Genomic DNA, 16,438 nt, shown 5'->3' on the forward strand with positions numbered 1-16,438 from the left:
GGCTTGATAAACACAGAAAATGGCAAACTTGGAGACTCGTTAAGGAAATTCATATAATAGCTAAAAGAAACCGTGGATAATGCAGATGAAATTATGACTATAACAACGACGGTTAACGGTGATCCAAACCTAATAACCCGGTCTTGACACCACAGGGGCTGTTGTGGATGCTAAAGTTTTGTAGATTCCCAATCTTTGTAGGTGCGATTTCGCCATGCTCGCTCTCTAACCAGCTCACCTCTTCTCTGAAGAGCTCCAAGACGTTGGACAACTTGCCCCGTGATAGTTCGTTATGACGCTTCAAGGTGGCCTCCCAGTTGTTGTTAACAAGCATGAGCAATCCAGATTTCGAGTGCTGTATGAACTCCCGAAGACACATACACCACGTGTGCGAGAGTTGCTCATACGCGAGGTTCTTGAAGTAGTTATTCGACAGCTTTTCAAACTCTGGTAGCTTATGCAACAGTGAGGTGGCCTGGTGTAGAAACTCTAGTGAGACTGCGGGCTGCGATTCCACCGGGGGTAGAAACCCCAGCGTGTAGTCGCTCAAAGCACTCAGGAAGTCCTCGATCAGAGGCTTCACACGCAAGTACGAATACTCACAGGACTGGTCGACTTTATAAGGCAACGCCTGTAGGATCGTGTCAATCTTGGACGAGAGGATCCGTATCGCACGCTCCACAGACGGCTTTGGCGCAGCAGTGTGGATGCTCGGCGTCAACTCAGGGTGCAGCTCAACCAAGCTCTCCAAAAGCGTCTGTAACTGCTCCTTATCCATAACCTCCAACAACCTCGACGTCGGTAGTTGCTGTCCCATGATGCTCTGCACAGCAGACCTCGTCTTCTTGTTCGAAACATCTCGTTTCCCAATACGAAACTTGCTATCCTTCTTCACAGCACGTCTCATGACAGGCGAGCCACCACAACTAGTGCCACCATCCTCGTCCTGGAACCGTCTCTTCAACTTGTGCGTGGCCGTCGACGGCGATGGTGATATCGATGCTGCCGATGCCGTCGGAATCACGCTGCACTCATCATCTCTCTTCTCTTCCTCAAACTTCGGTGTAAACCCCCACGAAAACGACAGACTCATCTCTATAACTCAACAGATCGAATGGAAGGGCAGCCAAAGCACACACCGTGATCGCTGTGCGTGAGTGTGTTGATGATTGGAGGGTTGAAGGCAGCGTTTGGACGAGGTTTTTGTGCGAGTTTTTCTATGGCTTTTTTGCTGTGGAAAGGGGGGCGGCGAGGCGAAAAGGGCAAAAAGAAAATAGAGTCGGAATACTGTGATCGGAATACTGTGATCGGAATTGGTCGGAATGGATCGGAATCTCCTGGTCGGAATCGTCTGTCGGAATGTCTCGGAATATCTCGGAACTGGCACACGGTACGCGCAGCATGTGATGAGCTCGATAAATTTTTCCCTCTCCAACTTCAACGCTGAACTTCTCCAGAACAGGCTCTCCTTCCACAGACCGCTGAGGCATTACAACTGTACTGGAGACTCTTACCATGAGATTCAGCCCTATTGAGCACCATGGGCCCTGTATTGCTGTCAAGTTCTATTCCGATGAGCTGCTGCTCGTGGGTAACGGCCCGCTGCTGAAAGTGTATAACCACATCACTGGTGAGGTGCTCACGTCGAAGAAGATCTTCAAGAGAAACAAGATCCACGGTATCGTTTTCCAGAGAGACACCGTCGGCATATACGGTGCACGGTCGTTCTCGATCCTCTCGATGTCCCAGATTCTGGAGGACGACGCGCTGTATGAGGAGGAGAAGATGGTGAACGACTGGATCATAGCTGGCGAGTTCTGCTCCAAGGGATGGGAGCTATACTTGCTCACGGCGCATAACGTGGTTCTGAGCGTGGACTCATACTCAAAGACACTGCAGTGGGAGCGCTCTGTCTTTGGAGAAAAGTCCATCCTGTACTCTGGGTCTATCAAGGTGCTATCCCAGTGGGAAGTCATGGTCAACGCCGGTACTGTGATGGATGGTATCATCATTTGGGACTTGCATAGACAGGAGGTTGTCCATGCTCTGAAAGGCCACGAGGGATCGATATTCAGTGTCCAATCAAGTGCCGAGAACAAGTACATAGTGTCCTGTTCGGACGACCGTTCGATAAAGCTGTGGTCTGCGAAGACCGGCGAGTTGAAGTCAACAGCATGGGGCCATACTGCCAGAATCTGGAATTTGAAGTTCATCGGCGACGAAGGTGTTGTCAGTGTTTCCGAGGATTTAACCGCAAGAACCTGGAGAATCACTGAAGACGAACAACTGGTCCCAGTCCACACCTACGAATTGCACAATGGTAGACATATCTGGGGGTTGGACGTCAATGCAGAGGGCACCATTGCAGCAACTGGTGGTAATGATGGAAGAGTCAGACTCATCGACATAACCGTGGATAAGGTTGACAGAGAAAGTGAGACGTTCACGTTGGAACAGATTGCCTCACAATGTCAAGACGACTATCAAGTCCAAAAGAAGGAAATTGTGAAAGGATTCTGGCAATTGCAATGTGGACTGGTGCTAATCACCTCATTCGGAGGCATCTTCCAATACAGAGATGGTAAGTGGAGCTTCGTTGCTCAGAAGCCCGAGTTCAACAATCTCACATTGACAAATGGCTTTACGAACCAGAATGTCATGACCTTCACTGGAAGCAATGGCCATACTGTGCTGATGAAGTTCGATCAAGAGGGTAAACTAATTAAGGAGGAAGCGATCCATACCCCGGTGTCTAAAGTTATCAACGTGCTGTCAGCAGTACATGAGGATGATCTTTATTTGCTGGTTGAGTCACCAAATAAACAGGACAAGCTCACGTTATATGCCCTCAAAGACTCGCTTCAAGTGACAAGACAACTGCAATTAACGAAGGCTCCAACGTTTGTTACAACGTGTTTTGAAGTGAGCTCGAAGTTGATATTCATGGGCTTCCGTCTAAGTTCATTGGGCATTTACGACTTGGAAACGGGTGAGGAGCTCAAACTTATCAAGAAGCTATCTCTCAGTGATACCATCACTTCCATAAGACTGCTACAAGAGACCGGAGACGATGTCTTATTGGCCATCACGAACAGAGATGGTCTCTATGTCTATTTGAGATACAACAAGAGTTCTAATGAACATGTGTTCGTGCACACGAACAACATCAGAAAGGGATTTCTTGAAGGCTCTTTGACCGATGTCGACAGTGACGACTTCATCGTATATGGGTTCAAATCGAGCTGGTTCTACATATACAACGAATCTCGTGATTTCGAAGTTGCGTATGAGAACTGCGGTGGTGCTCATCGCATCTGGAAGCTGTTCCATGACAGCAACGGTTATAAGTTCGTGTACGTACGTGATGGTTCGTTGCACATACGCAATGTTCCAAAGAGTCCTCTGCCATTGGTCCTGAGTGAGGGAACCCATGGCCGGGAGATTAGAGACATTGCCATCAGACAAGGCTGTGAAAAGCTGCTGAACATCACCGGTGCCGAGGACACCACCATGAAACTGAGTACAATGGATAAGACCACAGGCCAATTGAGAAACTACTGGACCGTCAGAAAGCACACATCTGGTTTACAGAAGGTTAAGTTCTTGAGCGAAGACTTGGTGGCATCGAGCTCTGCGAGGGAAGAGTTCTTCGTGTGGAGAATTGACGAGCAGTTTAAATATCCATTGATTGCGCTTATTGGAACGTTACAACCGTCATCAACAAATCCTGACCTGAGAATCATGGACTTCAGTCATAAGTTTGTCTATGAAGACGGCTCTGTTGTGGGTGTTTTCTTCGTGAACGTGTACTCCGACTCCACAATCAAGTCATTCTACTTCAACCTCTCTACAAACCAGTTCACGCCTGTGTTCTCTGGCCGTTATAAGACGTCGTGTCTGTGGGATGTCCGAATCCTGTTCCATGATGATAGCATCTACATCCTCGTTGGTGGAACAGATGGCCACTTGTCTGTGTGGAACGTTACACAGCAGGTTCCATTCACTCTTGCTGACGGACAATTACAATTACAGCAACTTGGAGAGACAAAGACCCTAAGCAAGTGGGACTGCCTTGTTCAGGTCCACCAAAATGGTATCAAAGATTTAGAGGTTTTCCCGGACGAGCAGGGCTTCTCAGTCGTCACAGCTGGTGACGATAATGGCCTGGGCCTTGTGAAGTTCATACTCAGCGACAGTGTTGTAGGCAAAGTAGTTGCATTTGAAGCATCTGCTGCGTCCTCTACAGTCACATCGCTATCTAAGATCTCCGGCAAGAGAGTCGCTGCGATCTCAGTCGATCAGACCTCGAGACTATGGAGCATTGACGGTGATAAACTTGAGCTGTGTGATAGCTTGTACACCACAGTTGCAGATACTGGTTCATCTGATGCTACAACCATTGGTGGGAAGAACTACTTGCTTGTTGGAGGAATCGGGCTGTCGCTCTGGGAGGTTGTCTGATACATATAAGATACTGCAATACATAGATACTGCACTACATAGATACGATCTGCGCTTACTGTGCCATTTGGGGTAACATTGTATGTATATTGTCGTTGTTTTGGCTTGTTCTATGGTGTCTTATGTACATGAGTGGAAACCACCTCTCCAACAGTTTCCTCCACTTGCTTCCCTCCACTTGCTTCCCTCCCAGCACAGGAGAAGCGTATATCAACTCGTCTAACCTTGGCGTTGTTTGTGCTTCTTGTTGGTCTTGCAATACACATAGACCTTGCCTTTTCTTCTAACGACATAACAGTCATTGCATAGCTTCTTAACAGAGGTTCTCACCTTGAATCCACGGGCAAGCGTTGGCTGTATAATGCCAAAGGTTTGGCCGTACAGCTGTTTTGTGAAAGGGCTGCTCGACGAGCAGCGTGAGGTGAACGCACTGATGGTTCTGAAGAACGAGCTCATTGTTTGTTTGATCCACAGTGACACCTACGGGCTCTCTGCGATGTTGGTGTAGTTGTTGAGTGGATGATTGTCCGGTGGAGCGAAAATTTGTGTGCGCGGGCGGGTTTACACCCGGACACCTAGTCACCCGGACATCTGATAACCCGGACACCGCTTCGCGAACCTGTTTGTTTGTTTTGGTTCTTCTTCGTTTCCATCACCGTCTATCAACAAAGGAGCCTACAGCCACTTTCTAAGAGCCTCAATGGCAAGTTCAGGGTCTCTAAACGGATGGAGAGAGGTGAGTTGCCACTGTAGAGCCATGCTCTCTTTACTCTGCCCAGCTCAAGCTACTGACCGCCACGTTTTAGATCTCAAGGGTCCCAGCAACAAGCCCAGCTAGGGACAAGACATCAAAGGCTAAGGCTACATGCTCAGCGTTTGACGAGCAATGCGATTTGGTATGGGTTGGTGACTCCTTTGGATACATTCGCTCGTTTGAAGGACCTCAGCTGTCAAACTATACCAAATTCAAGGCGCATTTATCGCCCGTGAAGCACCTAATATCACACCATAAGGGCATCATCTCGACGGATGGTATCTCTCTGAGACTGACGAGCAGAAGAGGGTTGGTGGTATTCGACATTGACAGCTCGACAAATCCAGAGCTCACAAGCATCTCTAGCATCTCGCTTGTGGGCACAAATGAGCTTTTGGTGTCAACAGATAGAGCATTGTTGAGGTTTGACGTTGTCAAAACACAGGTCATCAAAACCATCCCGTACAATAAAGAGGTTTCACTGATGGCTTCAAATAAGAGATATGCAGCGTTGGCCTCGAGTAATGACAATGTGGATATCTACGAGGTCAAAAGTGAAACCGTGGTGGCACACTTCCAGGTGAACTTCTCCAAGATCACAGGATTAGACCTCAAAGAACAGACCCTCGTGGTTTGTGGAACAACTGACCGTCACGGAGTTGCCAGATTCAACACATGGGTCTCGGTGTATGATCTACGAACCCAGGCACCACTGAACCCTATAACTTCACCAGATGGCGCTGAGTTTGTCAGGTTGCATCCAAGATTACCCAGTGTGGCTCTCATAGCGTCGCCTCAAGGACTGGTGCAATCTGTGAACATGTTTGATCCAGACAGCTCGACATATTTCCCTGTACAAGCAGACTCATTGAAATCGTTTGAACTGTCGTCAACAGGAGATTTCCTCTGTATGGTTGATAACGCGTCAATCTTACACCTGTTTTGTCTGGACCCAGACCATTCGGCAATGTCCAAGAGGGTGGCCATTGAACATCCTGATGTTGTAAAACCACATCCATTCGTTTCAGTGAACGATTCGGAGTTTTCGTTGAATCAGATTGGAATGCCTTACTACAGGGAAACCTTGCTTTCAGCTTGGCCGTCCCATATTTCGTTTAGAAGCCCGGGAACCTTCTCAAGACCAATTGACATGTCACTATTGAGAAACGCTATCAACGAAAACGGTCTAATATCTGCACCATACAGCAAGGAGAAGTACGGCTCAAGGAACGAAATGAAACCATATGTCTCGATGTCTCAGTCGAATGAACCAGCAAGAAAGTTCTTGAGTAATAAGAAGAATAATGTTAAGGCTTCAGGAAAGACCTCGAAGGTGTTCCAATACATCTCGTCATCACCGAACACGATTCCAAACGCTTTCAAAAAGATGGAAATCTCGTACAGTAAGTTTGGTATCGACGACTTTGACTTTGACTTTTACAACAAAACGCAGTTTTCTGGTCTTGAATCTCACGTTGATAATTCTTATACGAATTCACTCTTACAGCTTTACAGATTTGTTCCAGAGTTTTTCAACTTCATCATTAAGAACTTGGCTGTTGAGAACTTGAACGAGGATTCCTTGTTGACTGAATTAGGGTACCTGTACGATATGCTTGCTAAAGCACATGGAAAACACTACAGGCCAACAAATTTCCAACACACCTTATCAAATAACGAATATGCACGCAAGTTCGATCTGATTAAAACAGATGATATAAGTCCACAAGATACAGATCTTGCCAGAAGGCTTAAGGATTTCAACAAGTTTCTTTTGCACAAACTAGCTGATGATGAGAAACAAGTGAATGTTGGGTCTGCAAGACTTGACGTATTTCCTCAGCTCCTTGGTATTAGAACCGAAGTTATCGAAAGATGGATATATTCTAACAATACAAACATCGATCACAGATGTATATTCACGTTGGACGTTAGATCTCCACTTGCAAACAACGCAACTTCAGTGCTGAGTGATAATGGAAATGTCTCAATCATTCACTACATACAATCTTCCATGAACAGAGTCTCTCGAGCTGCTGACGATCTTCCTGGTGGTTATCAAGATATCAAGGATACATCGACAACAGTTGTTGCCCTTCCTCCAGTATTGTCTTGTAACCTTGATCTACTGGAGGTTGATAAAGTCCAGATTAGAAATAATAAAGATTGGTTTAAGGATAGGTTTAATGCATTCAAAAATGGGTCAGGCTACGTATTGACAGAACAGCAGCCTGGATCAGAGGACTTGGACTTTTGCAAACAATACGAAGTGGTTGGCTTTGTCTGTGAAATTGCTGGTGAGAGAGATAATGATAGTCATTTGGTTACATTTGTTAAAATTCCGAACGAGGAGACCGGTACGACCGACTGGCATCTCTTTAACGACTTCCTGGTCATGCCGATACCAGAGGAGGAAGTCTTCAACATGTCATACTGGTGGAAAACACCACTGACCATTGTCTATAAAAGAGTCACTTCGGTGGCAGTTCCATTCCAATATGACTGTTGGAAGAACGATTTGAATGACCAAATCCTCTATCGTGATCATTTTGCATCTGCCATTAGGGAATCAAGACGTCTCGAATACAAGCTGTTAACACGGGAAGAGGCCCCCCATCCTGGGTCATTAATAGCTATTGATGCTGAATTTGTTATCCTTGAAAACGAACAATATGAGATTGGGAATAGTGGTATAAGATCATTACTCAAACCCAAGAAGTCAGCTTTGGCTCGTGTTTCTGTGCTGAGGGGGGACGACGGCGAGAACTATGGTGTTCCGTTTATTGATGATTATGTTGCTGTCAATGAACCTATTACAGACTACCTGACATCCTTCAGTGGTATCGAGCCTGGCGACTTGGATCCATCTACAAGTACGAGAATGCTCGTGACAAGACAGACTGTCTATAGGAAACTCTGGCTTCTATTAAACCTTGGCTGTGTATTTGTCGGACATGGTTTGATAATGGATTTCAGGACAATCAACATATGCGTTCCCAAAGAACAGGTTCGTGATACTGCGGTGTTCTTTCACAAGGGTCAAAGAATTCTTTCCTTGCGGTTCTTAGCATACATTCTGCTAAATGTCAAGGTGCAATTGGGTAATCATGACTCCATCGAGGATGCTTATACTGCGTTGTTGATCTACAAGAAGTATCTGGAGTTACAAAGAAGTGGTCAATTCGAGGAGACCTTGGATCGAATCTTCCATGAAGGACAAGCGTTGAAGTTCAAACCTCCTGGAGAAGACTGAATATTCAATGGAGGATTAGCATACGTCGTTAGAGACTATACCATGGTGACTATACTGAACACAATGTCTCGTGGGGAATGTGAACAACAGAAATAAAAGAAAGGATGTCTCAGAGATGATCAAATCTTCCTCTTTCATCCCAACCAGTTGCAACAGTGCTTCTGAGTCTCTCCCTTCAACTTGTAACAACCAATTGGTTGTCATGGTTTACATCCATGGCTCTGACCTGTGCGAACTCTCCTTCACAGCTTCAAACTACATGATCTACGAGAATATAAAAGACTATTCAAAGTTGAAATCTCCTGATTACACATGTACTCACTGATATATACCTGGTACTCTATAACGGCAATTCACCTCTAAATTCTGAGGATTCTAAGGTTGAAGATGGTGTCGTTAATGGATTGTTCCTCTCTATCAACAACAACCTCTTTGTCAGAGTCTGAGAATGGCTCTAGTGAACCTCTCAATGTCTTATCGAGAAGATCCTTGTGTGTAGAGACAACTTGCTCGAAATCGATGGTGTCCTTAACCAACTCATACTGCACAATGACATCGTCTGTAGCTTCCAGTCCACCCTTCTTTCTCAATCTCTGGATACGGTTAAGCAGCTCACGTGCCAGACCCTCAGTCTTGAGCTCTGGGTAGATGTTGATGTCCAGGATGATCAACACGTCCTGGTCGGTTCTAACCTCCTGGCCCTCAGTGGACTTGCCCTCTGGAAGACCTCTTTGGATCGTCAAGTCTTCAGAGACAAGCTCGATTCCGGCAACAGTGACCTTACCAGAAGAGGCAAAGGCTTCAACCTCTGCGGATGTGAGAAGCGGAAGAGCATCCTTGACCTTTTTGGCATCCTTCTTCAGTTTCTTTCCCAGCACTGGCCAGTCCGCAACGGCCTTATACTCCACACCGTACTTCTTCTCGTCAGAGGTGATGACTAGGTCACGGACGTTGAGTTCCTCGATGATGTAAGACTTGAGGGCTTCGATATCGTTCAGGTATTCCTGGTCGCCATGCAAGATGACCATCTGCTTCAATGGTGTCTTCAGAGAGATCATCTTCTTCTCACGGATGTTTCTACCAAGCTCGATAACTGTCTGCATACGCTTGATTGCGGTCTCGATCTTCTCATCGAACAGCTCTTCACGAACAGTTGGGTACGACAAGAAGTGGACAGATCTTACATCCTTGGTGTACTTGGCTAGTTCATCTTCGGAGTACAAGGCCCTCAGTCTTTGGTAGATGGTGTCGGACAAGAATGGTGTGAATGGAGCCATGGCACGAGACATCACGAAGAGAGCCTCGGTCAGTGTGTTCAAGGACTTCTTGGTGTCGTCGAGAGAAACCTCGCCCTTGAGACGACGACGATTGAATCTGATGTACCAGTTCGTCAGCTCGTCAATGAAGTTCAGTAGTCTTGGAACGACAGTGTACAGTCTGTACTCCTCCATCTCTTGATGAATGAACTTGATCAACGACTGCAAGGAGGCCAAGATCCACTTATCCATCACGTTGTCGGAGGTCACGCTGGCACTGTACTGGAATTCAATGCCTTCGTTCTTCTTCAGAAGAGCAACAGAGCCCTCCAAGAACTTGACACAGTTCCACCATGGCAACAACACCTTGGAAACAACCTCCTTCACACCTTCTTCCTTGAACTTCAAGGTCTCAGCACGCAACACTGGAGAGTTGATCAGATACAGTCTCAGGGCATCAGCACCGTACTTCTCCAGAACGATGGTAGGGTCCGGGTAGTTCTTGAGACGCTTGGACATCTTCTTACCATCAGCAGCCAGCACAATACCGGACACAATGACGTTCTTGTAAGGAGCCGTGTTGAACAAGTGGGTACCCAGGACAGTCAGAGTATAGAACCAGCCTCTGGTCTGGTCCAAACCTTCCGAAATGAAGTTTGCTGGGAATCTCTCCTTGAACTTCTTCTCGTTCTCGAATGGATAGTGTTGAGAGGCGTATGGCATCGAGCCGGACTCGAACCAACAGTCAAACACCTCCTCCACTCTTCTCAAGACACCCTTACCCTTCTGCGATGGGATGGTGATGTCGTCAATCTTGTCTCTGTGCAAGTCGGTGATGTCGTCTCTGCCGGAGAGCTTCTTCAGCTCCTCAATGGAGCCGACACAGACAACCTCCTCAAAGTCCTCAGAGACCCACAATGGGATAGGCGTACCCCAGTAACGGTTTCTCGAGACATTCCAGTCACGGGCATTGGCAATCCAGTTGGAGAATCTCTTCTCCTTGATGTTGCTTGGAACCCATCTCGTCTTGTCAACGTTCTCCAGCATGTCTGGGATGATGTCCTTGATACGAACAAACCACGCTGGAACCGTTCTATAAAGCAACGGAGTGTCTGATCTCCAGCAGAACGGATACGAGTGTCTGATCTGAGAGTTCAGCAACAGCTTGCCTTGCTCAGTCAGGTGCTTGATGATCTTGGAGTCGGCGTCCTTCACGTACACACCTTCCCACAGGGTGACATCCTTGGTGAAGCAACCGTTGTCGTCCACTGGGTTTGGTGGTAGGAAGTCCTCTGTGATCACACCGGCAGCAGTTGCGGCGATGAAATCCTCTTCACCAAAGGCTGGGGCCTGGTGAACAATACCGGAACCAGAATCAGACGAGACGTAATCGGCGGCGATCACCTTGAAACCTCTGTCCTTGAACTTATCATAGAAGAAGTCGAACAAAGGCTCGTACTTCAACCCGACAAGCTTCTTACCTGGGAATCTGTCGACAACTTTGAACTTCTCGTTCTGTGGCTTCTTGTACAACACCTTGATCAATGGCTCCATCAAGATGTAGTTCTTGCCAGTCTTTTCGTCCAAGATCTTGACGTACTCAAGATCAGGGTGGACCGCCAGGGCGATGTTGGAAGGCAATGTCCATGGGGTGGTGGTCCACGCGACCAAGATGGTGTTTGGATCATCTTTCAAAGGGAACGCGATGGTCACGGCAGGATCAGCAACTTCCTTATAGTTCTGCTGGGCCTCAAAGTTGGCCAGAGGAGTGGTCAAGCCGGTGGAGTAAGGCATGACCCTAACACCTCTGTAGACTTGGTTCTTGTCGAAGAGCTGCTTGAACACCCACCAGACGGACTCCATGAACTCCGGGTACAGAGTCTTGTAGTCGTTGTCGAAGTCGATCCAGCGCCCCAGACGGCCAATGGTCTTACGCCACTCATCGGCGTATCTCATCACAATGGCCCTACACTCGGCGTTGTACTTGTCGATTCCCATCGCCATAACGTCCTGCTTACCGGTGATACCAAGCTTCTTGTCAATCTCGTGCTCCACTGGCACACCGTGGGTATCCCAGCCGAATCTTCTCTCGACATGGAACCCACACATGGTGGAGTAACGTGGCACGATGTCCTTGATGGTGGATGCGAGGATATGGCCGTAGTGAGGCGTACCTGTGGCGAATGGTGGTCCATCAAAGAAGGCAAACTCTGGTTTGCCCTCTGTAAGTTCCATGGAACGGTGGAAGGCGTCAATGTCCTCCCACATGGCCTGGATCTTCTCCTCCTCTCTTGGGAAGGAGAATGGTGCTGCTTGTTCCTCGGACATTCTTTCGTTAGTCCTTTTTTTGTCCTTGTCCAAAGAAAGAGAGAGACTGTTCTATGTGTTCGATGACTCTTTTTTCTGTTGACGGTTTTTTTTTTCATCGCCAACCTGCTGACTCAACTCTCAACATCTTACCCGTTAGAGTTCCGGGACTTTTCACCCTCGGTCGCTTCATGCATGGGACTTGGACTGCATTACGCTAATGCTTCACTTTGGACAAAATAATTTTGACATTTGCGATGCGTCTATACGATGATGTCAAGAGAGACTAACGAGACTTGAGCCATGTCCAGACCACTACGCACAACGATAGTCATGGACAACATTCCATCGGACTGGATCATCGGAATAGATTTCAACTTCTTCAACTCCAACAGTATCCTTAGGGGTATAAAGCTCATTGGTCAAGGCCTACACGTTGTGCACTGGGCCCAGGACAGTTCCAGTATAAGGTCTGGTTACTACTTCAACGCTCAAGAGGGCGACGTTCTGGTGATGTACTGGGACACTGCTAACGAGACCATGCTTATAGGGGATGAGGTTGGTGAAGTGAACATCAAGAGGCACATGGAGTCGTTATCACAGTACTACCCATATATGGTTGGCTACCCCAACGGTGTGTCGCAGTGGTTGAGACAGGTAAGGCACCTCAAGTGGAATCAGGTGGAGTACATCTTACCCCATGGACGAATTGATAGTGTGGTGACGTCGACAGACGAGAACAACTTACTTCTGAAGACATTGCAGTCGTATTCGAAGAACAAGAACATCTCAAACGACCCTATCGTCAACTCCATCATTGACCAAAGCGATGTCGAGCTCAAGTTCACCCTCATTGATCTCAGTAGCCAAATAAGGCCGAACAGCTCACCGGAGCAGAAGACCAAAGATTCACTGGACTCGTCGTGGTTTGTGAGGACTCTGCTGGTCACTGGGTTTAACAACAACGAGGATTCCCTAATGGGAGAATTCGAGCTGGCGTACGTGAATATGGTGATCTTCGCCAATTACAGCTGTTCTGTCCAGTGGCTGAAGATTATGAAAGTGATGTTGAATTGCAAGGAGTTGGTCTCGGAAAGAGTGTCCTTGTTTGACAAGTTTGTATCCCAGTTGTACGCCATGTTCGAACAGTTCCCAGAGGAGTACTTTACTGAATTCGTCGATGACTCCTTTCTAGAGACTAACGTCGGTGAGTTTGACTTCACTGTGAAGGAGCTGGGGCTACACGCACTCGTGAGGAAAGTAATAGACCTGAAGCAACTCCTCTCCCTGAGGTTTGGAGTGGTAATCCAAGGACTCGTGGAAGATGACGAGGACGGCCCTGTTATCGTTGATCTATGAATGGTTGATTCTCATAGTTAGCCATGGCATCTCTTTCTTTGTATATTAGTAGTCATGAATCTATGTACAAGAAGCCCTGGTATCTCTTTCTTTATATATTACTGGTCATAAATCTATGTACAAGAAGTCCTGGTCTCGTCATCGTCATCGTCATATATACACACATCACTCATAGATATTCTCCTTGATTTGGCACTCGACAAAGTCCAAGTCTTGGGCAAAGCCCAGAACCTTGTCGTTTTCCACAACAACTGGTTTGTTCTTCATTTCACTGTATTTAAAGCCCAATGGTAAAGAAACGAACCGGCCACGGTCGTCCTTATCCAGCGTCTTAACGGTGAATGACTTGCTGGTGTCGCTGTTGTTGTGGATCTTTATCCAATAGATGTTATCAAAGAGGATGTCTTCGCTCGTGCCGTTCGCAGGAACCGTCAGCTCGTACTCCACAGGCGTAGTTGGGTTCTGTCTGGAAACTGTCAGCTCCACACCAGATTCTGTGGGTTTCAGATCCCATTGTAATTGCAACAGGGTAAAGCTTGTCTCCGAAGACGTTCTCAATTTTGGAATCGAAGCCAGCAGCTTGTTAAAGCTGTAATGGTAATTGGTGGATGGTGAGATTGGATACATCACTTTGAAGAGCATACGAGCAACGACCAAATCAGAAGAGTTCTTCAGTTGGTCTCTGGTGAACTTCACGGTGATCGTCCCCAGAGCAGAGGAGTTGATCTCGGCTGCCTCTTTCAAGGCCGACGCCTTGGAGTCGACCGTGTGCGTGAACGCTTTGACCTTACTGAAATTCTGTAAGCTTTCATACTTCACGTCCTCGTGTTCCTTGACCCACTTTCTGACAACGTTTCTGAGAGCAACTTCCTCAAAATTGGTATGGTCTTCAACCCATGAGACGTTGTTGTCCTTACAGTACTGGATAATCTCGCTCTTGGTCACGCCCAGGAGTGGTCTCACGGCTTTCAGTTTCTCCGGTGAGACCGTGGGGACTTTGGACACGGGACTCATACCAGCAAGCCCAAAGACCCCGGAGTTCTTCAACAAGCGCAGGATAAACGTCTCAAGTTGGTCATCCAGGTGGTGTCCCAGAAGAATGTGGTGGATCCCCAGTGGCTGGCACAGGTCTTGCAGGGCATTGTACCTTTTCAACCGGGCCATCTCCTCAAACGAATTCCCTTCAAGCTCGTCAAAGTTCAGCTCCTTGGTGAGAAAGTTGTTCTGCAACCCCAGCTTGGTGAGCTCGCTTCTCACCAGTGGGATCTCGGCACGGCTGTTTGGACGTAGGTTGTGGTTTATCATGATTGGATAGATCTCAACGTTGTGGTTCAGTATCCGTTTCGAGTTATGGAGCAGATGTGTGAGACACATTGAGTCCACGCCACCACTGAGGGCGACAGCTATCTTCTGAGGCAGGCCCTGGCGAAAGATCTGAGCCAGTGAAGCGTTGAAGGTTGTTTGTAAGGACATCTGTTGCTAACAGGGTTCTCTGATTGTGCGTGTGATGGGGAGAATGGAAGAGAGCTTTCCCTTACAAAGAGAGTAAAGATCACTCAATTTATATAATCCGGCCAGCGATCCCAAGAGGTTTGTCACAGGATGACAGGTTCGCCACCCATGCACAATCCCTTGTATAAGTTTCTAGTCTTAGCAGAAACCTCTGATATCAGAACGAATGTCTGTATGCCTTTCTCTGGGTTTGATCAGTTGACACAAAAAAGTGGTCCCCCCACCCACGTAAATCGGAAAACGTCTGGTGATTTTTGTTTTGGCCTTGTATGTGTGTGTTGGCGCCTTTGTCAGATATAAGTGCGTGGAGAGATTGGCTGTGATCACCATGTGGCATGTGGCACTCTGACGTGTTCACGGATTGAATATTCACTTGTGTGTGACTAATGTTTTTTTTTTTGATCTAGGTGGTGGTTGAAGAGCGTTGAAACCCCTTTTGGTCGAGGACGCCTTTTGATGATCCTGATGGTTTTTCGCTGAAGACGATTGCACAGACTCGCAGAGCTTTTTGCAGAAATGGCGGGAAATTGCGAGTCTGCGTTTTCAGCGCGTGGGCTACGATGGCACCTGTAGGTCCGGTGCCATATATATGTGCTACATCACCGAATCCCCAATCATCGAGTCCCCAATCATCGAGTCCCCAATCATCGAGTCCCCAAATCCTCAAATCCCAGCCAGATAAAGTGGTACAGTGGTACAAGTAGGAGTACTGGAGGAAAGCCACGGCGACTAGGATCCCAGCTTGGTCTTACGAGCGTCCCTTTCACTGGAACAGGCTCCGCTCTCGTTGCTTTCAGACTGCTTGTAGCAAAGGTTGCAGGCACTTGTCATCCAGGTAGGAAGAGCTAGACAAAGGAAAAGCTGGCATTACCAGGCTAAGTGCTTATAGTCCCAGTGATGCAACTCCTCCCAGCTGATCAAATCGGAGTTTCGGTGATAGCATCAGCAGCCATATACAGGTATAGGTTTCGCAAATGACACACCGGACACCAAAGCTGGCAGATCTCCCTGAACGAAAAGGCCGACGCTTAACCGACTGTATAGCATCAAACGGTTTTGTCTCGGGGACATTGAGCCGTGTGTCTGTTATTCGCAGATGATCGTCCACACGGTGACTACTTCACCCAGACTACTTCACCCAGACTACTTCACCCAGACATCTCCACGTAACCAACACTCTGACTCACACGACCATACTCCGTCAACTCGCGAAAAGCTCTCGGAGATGGCCAAAACGCCATTACCGGCCACAACGCCGATACCGGAGTTTTTGCAGAGGTGCGTCATTCAATGCATCACGCCTTAAACTTCTTCTTTAAGCTGGTTGTATTCTACTCTTTGGTGCCTTTTGGTGCTTCAATTGAGATTTGTGTGGGCAAGTGGGTGGTCATTCTACGCGGAGTCTGAGTCTTCGGACCTTGCTGCGATGTTCTTTGATTTCTCATGTACTTAAACTATAGCCGAAGACCCTTTTTTAAGCTACCCTGTTTTCTTTGCTTTCCACTTCTCTTTCCACTCTTGTTCCCAGCGTTTAGC

General features: G+C 47.4%; 7 protein-coding genes across 7 annotated transcripts; 3 read left to right on the forward strand and 4 right to left on the reverse strand.

The window, feature by feature from the left end:
• Positions 1 to 166: 166 nt before the first annotated feature.
• On the reverse strand, positions 167 to 850 carry STS1 (Sts1p; the record flags this gene model as incomplete). Its single annotated transcript, XM_020212102.1, has 1 exon — positions 167 to 850. A coding segment is annotated over one exon (684 nt), but the record flags the coding sequence as incomplete, so codon positions are not given.
• RTT10 (tRNA (34-2'-O)-methyltransferase regulator RTT10) lies at positions 819 to 4,526 on the forward strand (the record flags this gene model as incomplete). Its single annotated transcript, XM_020217553.1, has 2 exons — positions 819 to 1,153; positions 1,527 to 4,526. The coding sequence occupies 2 exons, from the start codon at positions 819 to 821 to the stop codon at positions 4,459 to 4,461; spliced, it is 3,270 nt and encodes a 1,089-aa protein (XP_020068148.1). The 3' UTR covers positions 4,462 to 4,526.
• Positions 4,527 to 4,622: 96 nt separating this feature from the next.
• RTC6 (mitochondrial 54S ribosomal protein bL36m) lies at positions 4,623 to 4,946 on the reverse strand. Its single transcript, XM_020215885.1, has one exon. The coding sequence runs from the start codon at positions 4,915 to 4,917 to the stop codon at positions 4,681 to 4,683; it is 237 nt and encodes a 78-aa protein (XP_020068149.1). The 5' UTR covers positions 4,918 to 4,946; the 3' UTR covers positions 4,623 to 4,680.
• Positions 4,947 to 5,142: 196 nt separating this feature from the next.
• PAN2 (poly(A)-specific ribonuclease) lies at positions 5,143 to 8,468 on the forward strand (the record flags this gene model as incomplete). Its single annotated transcript, XM_020217241.1, has 2 exons — positions 5,143 to 5,197; positions 5,268 to 8,468. Exons 1-2 carry the CDS (start codon positions 5,162 to 5,164, stop codon positions 8,466 to 8,468), a joined length of 3,237 nt encoding a protein of 1,078 aa, XP_020068150.1. The 5' UTR covers positions 5,143 to 5,161.
• A 276-nt stretch (positions 8,469 to 8,744) lies between these two features.
• ILS1 (isoleucine--tRNA ligase ILS1) lies at positions 8,745 to 12,144 on the reverse strand. The gene has a single exon (XM_020215886.1). The coding sequence runs from the start codon at positions 12,050 to 12,052 to the stop codon at positions 8,828 to 8,830; it is 3,225 nt and encodes a 1,074-aa protein (XP_020068151.1). The 5' UTR covers positions 12,053 to 12,144; the 3' UTR covers positions 8,745 to 8,827.
• AAR2 (U5 snRNP complex subunit AAR2) lies at positions 12,126 to 13,473 on the forward strand. Its single transcript, XM_020217753.1, has one exon. The coding sequence runs from the start codon at positions 12,335 to 12,337 to the stop codon at positions 13,388 to 13,390; it is 1,056 nt and encodes a 351-aa protein (XP_020068152.1). The 5' UTR covers positions 12,126 to 12,334; the 3' UTR covers positions 13,391 to 13,473.
• An 82-nt stretch (positions 13,474 to 13,555) lies between these two features.
• On the reverse strand, positions 13,556 to 14,863 carry CYBJADRAFT_175410 (tRNA lysidine(34) synthetase; the record flags this gene model as incomplete). The annotated part of the gene is made up of 1 exon (XM_020216703.1): positions 13,556 to 14,863. The coding sequence occupies one exon, from the start codon at positions 14,861 to 14,863 to the stop codon at positions 13,556 to 13,558; it is 1,308 nt and encodes a 435-aa protein (XP_020068153.1).
• Positions 14,864 to 16,438: the final 1,575 nt, after the last annotated feature.

Source organism: Cyberlindnera jadinii, assembly GCF_001661405.1.
Source record: "Cyberlindnera jadinii NRRL Y-1542 unplaced genomic scaffold CYBJAscaffold_20, whole genome shotgun sequence".
NCBI lineage: Eukaryota > Fungi > Ascomycota > Saccharomycetes > Phaffomycetales > Wickerhamomycetaceae > Williopsis > Williopsis jadinii.

Bases quoted from the DNA above. Each gene is read 5' to 3' on its own strand.
- RTC6 (XM_020215885.1), bottom strand. From the start codon at position 4,917: ATGAGCTCGTTCTTCAGAACCATCAGTGCGTTCACCTCACGCTGCTCG.
- ILS1 (XM_020215886.1), bottom strand. From the start codon at position 12,052: ATGTCCGAGGAACAAGCAGCACCATTCTCCTTCCCAAGAGAGGAGGAG.
- AAR2 (XM_020217753.1), top strand. From the start codon at position 12,335: ATGTCCAGACCACTACGCACAACGATAGTCATGGACAACATTCCATCG.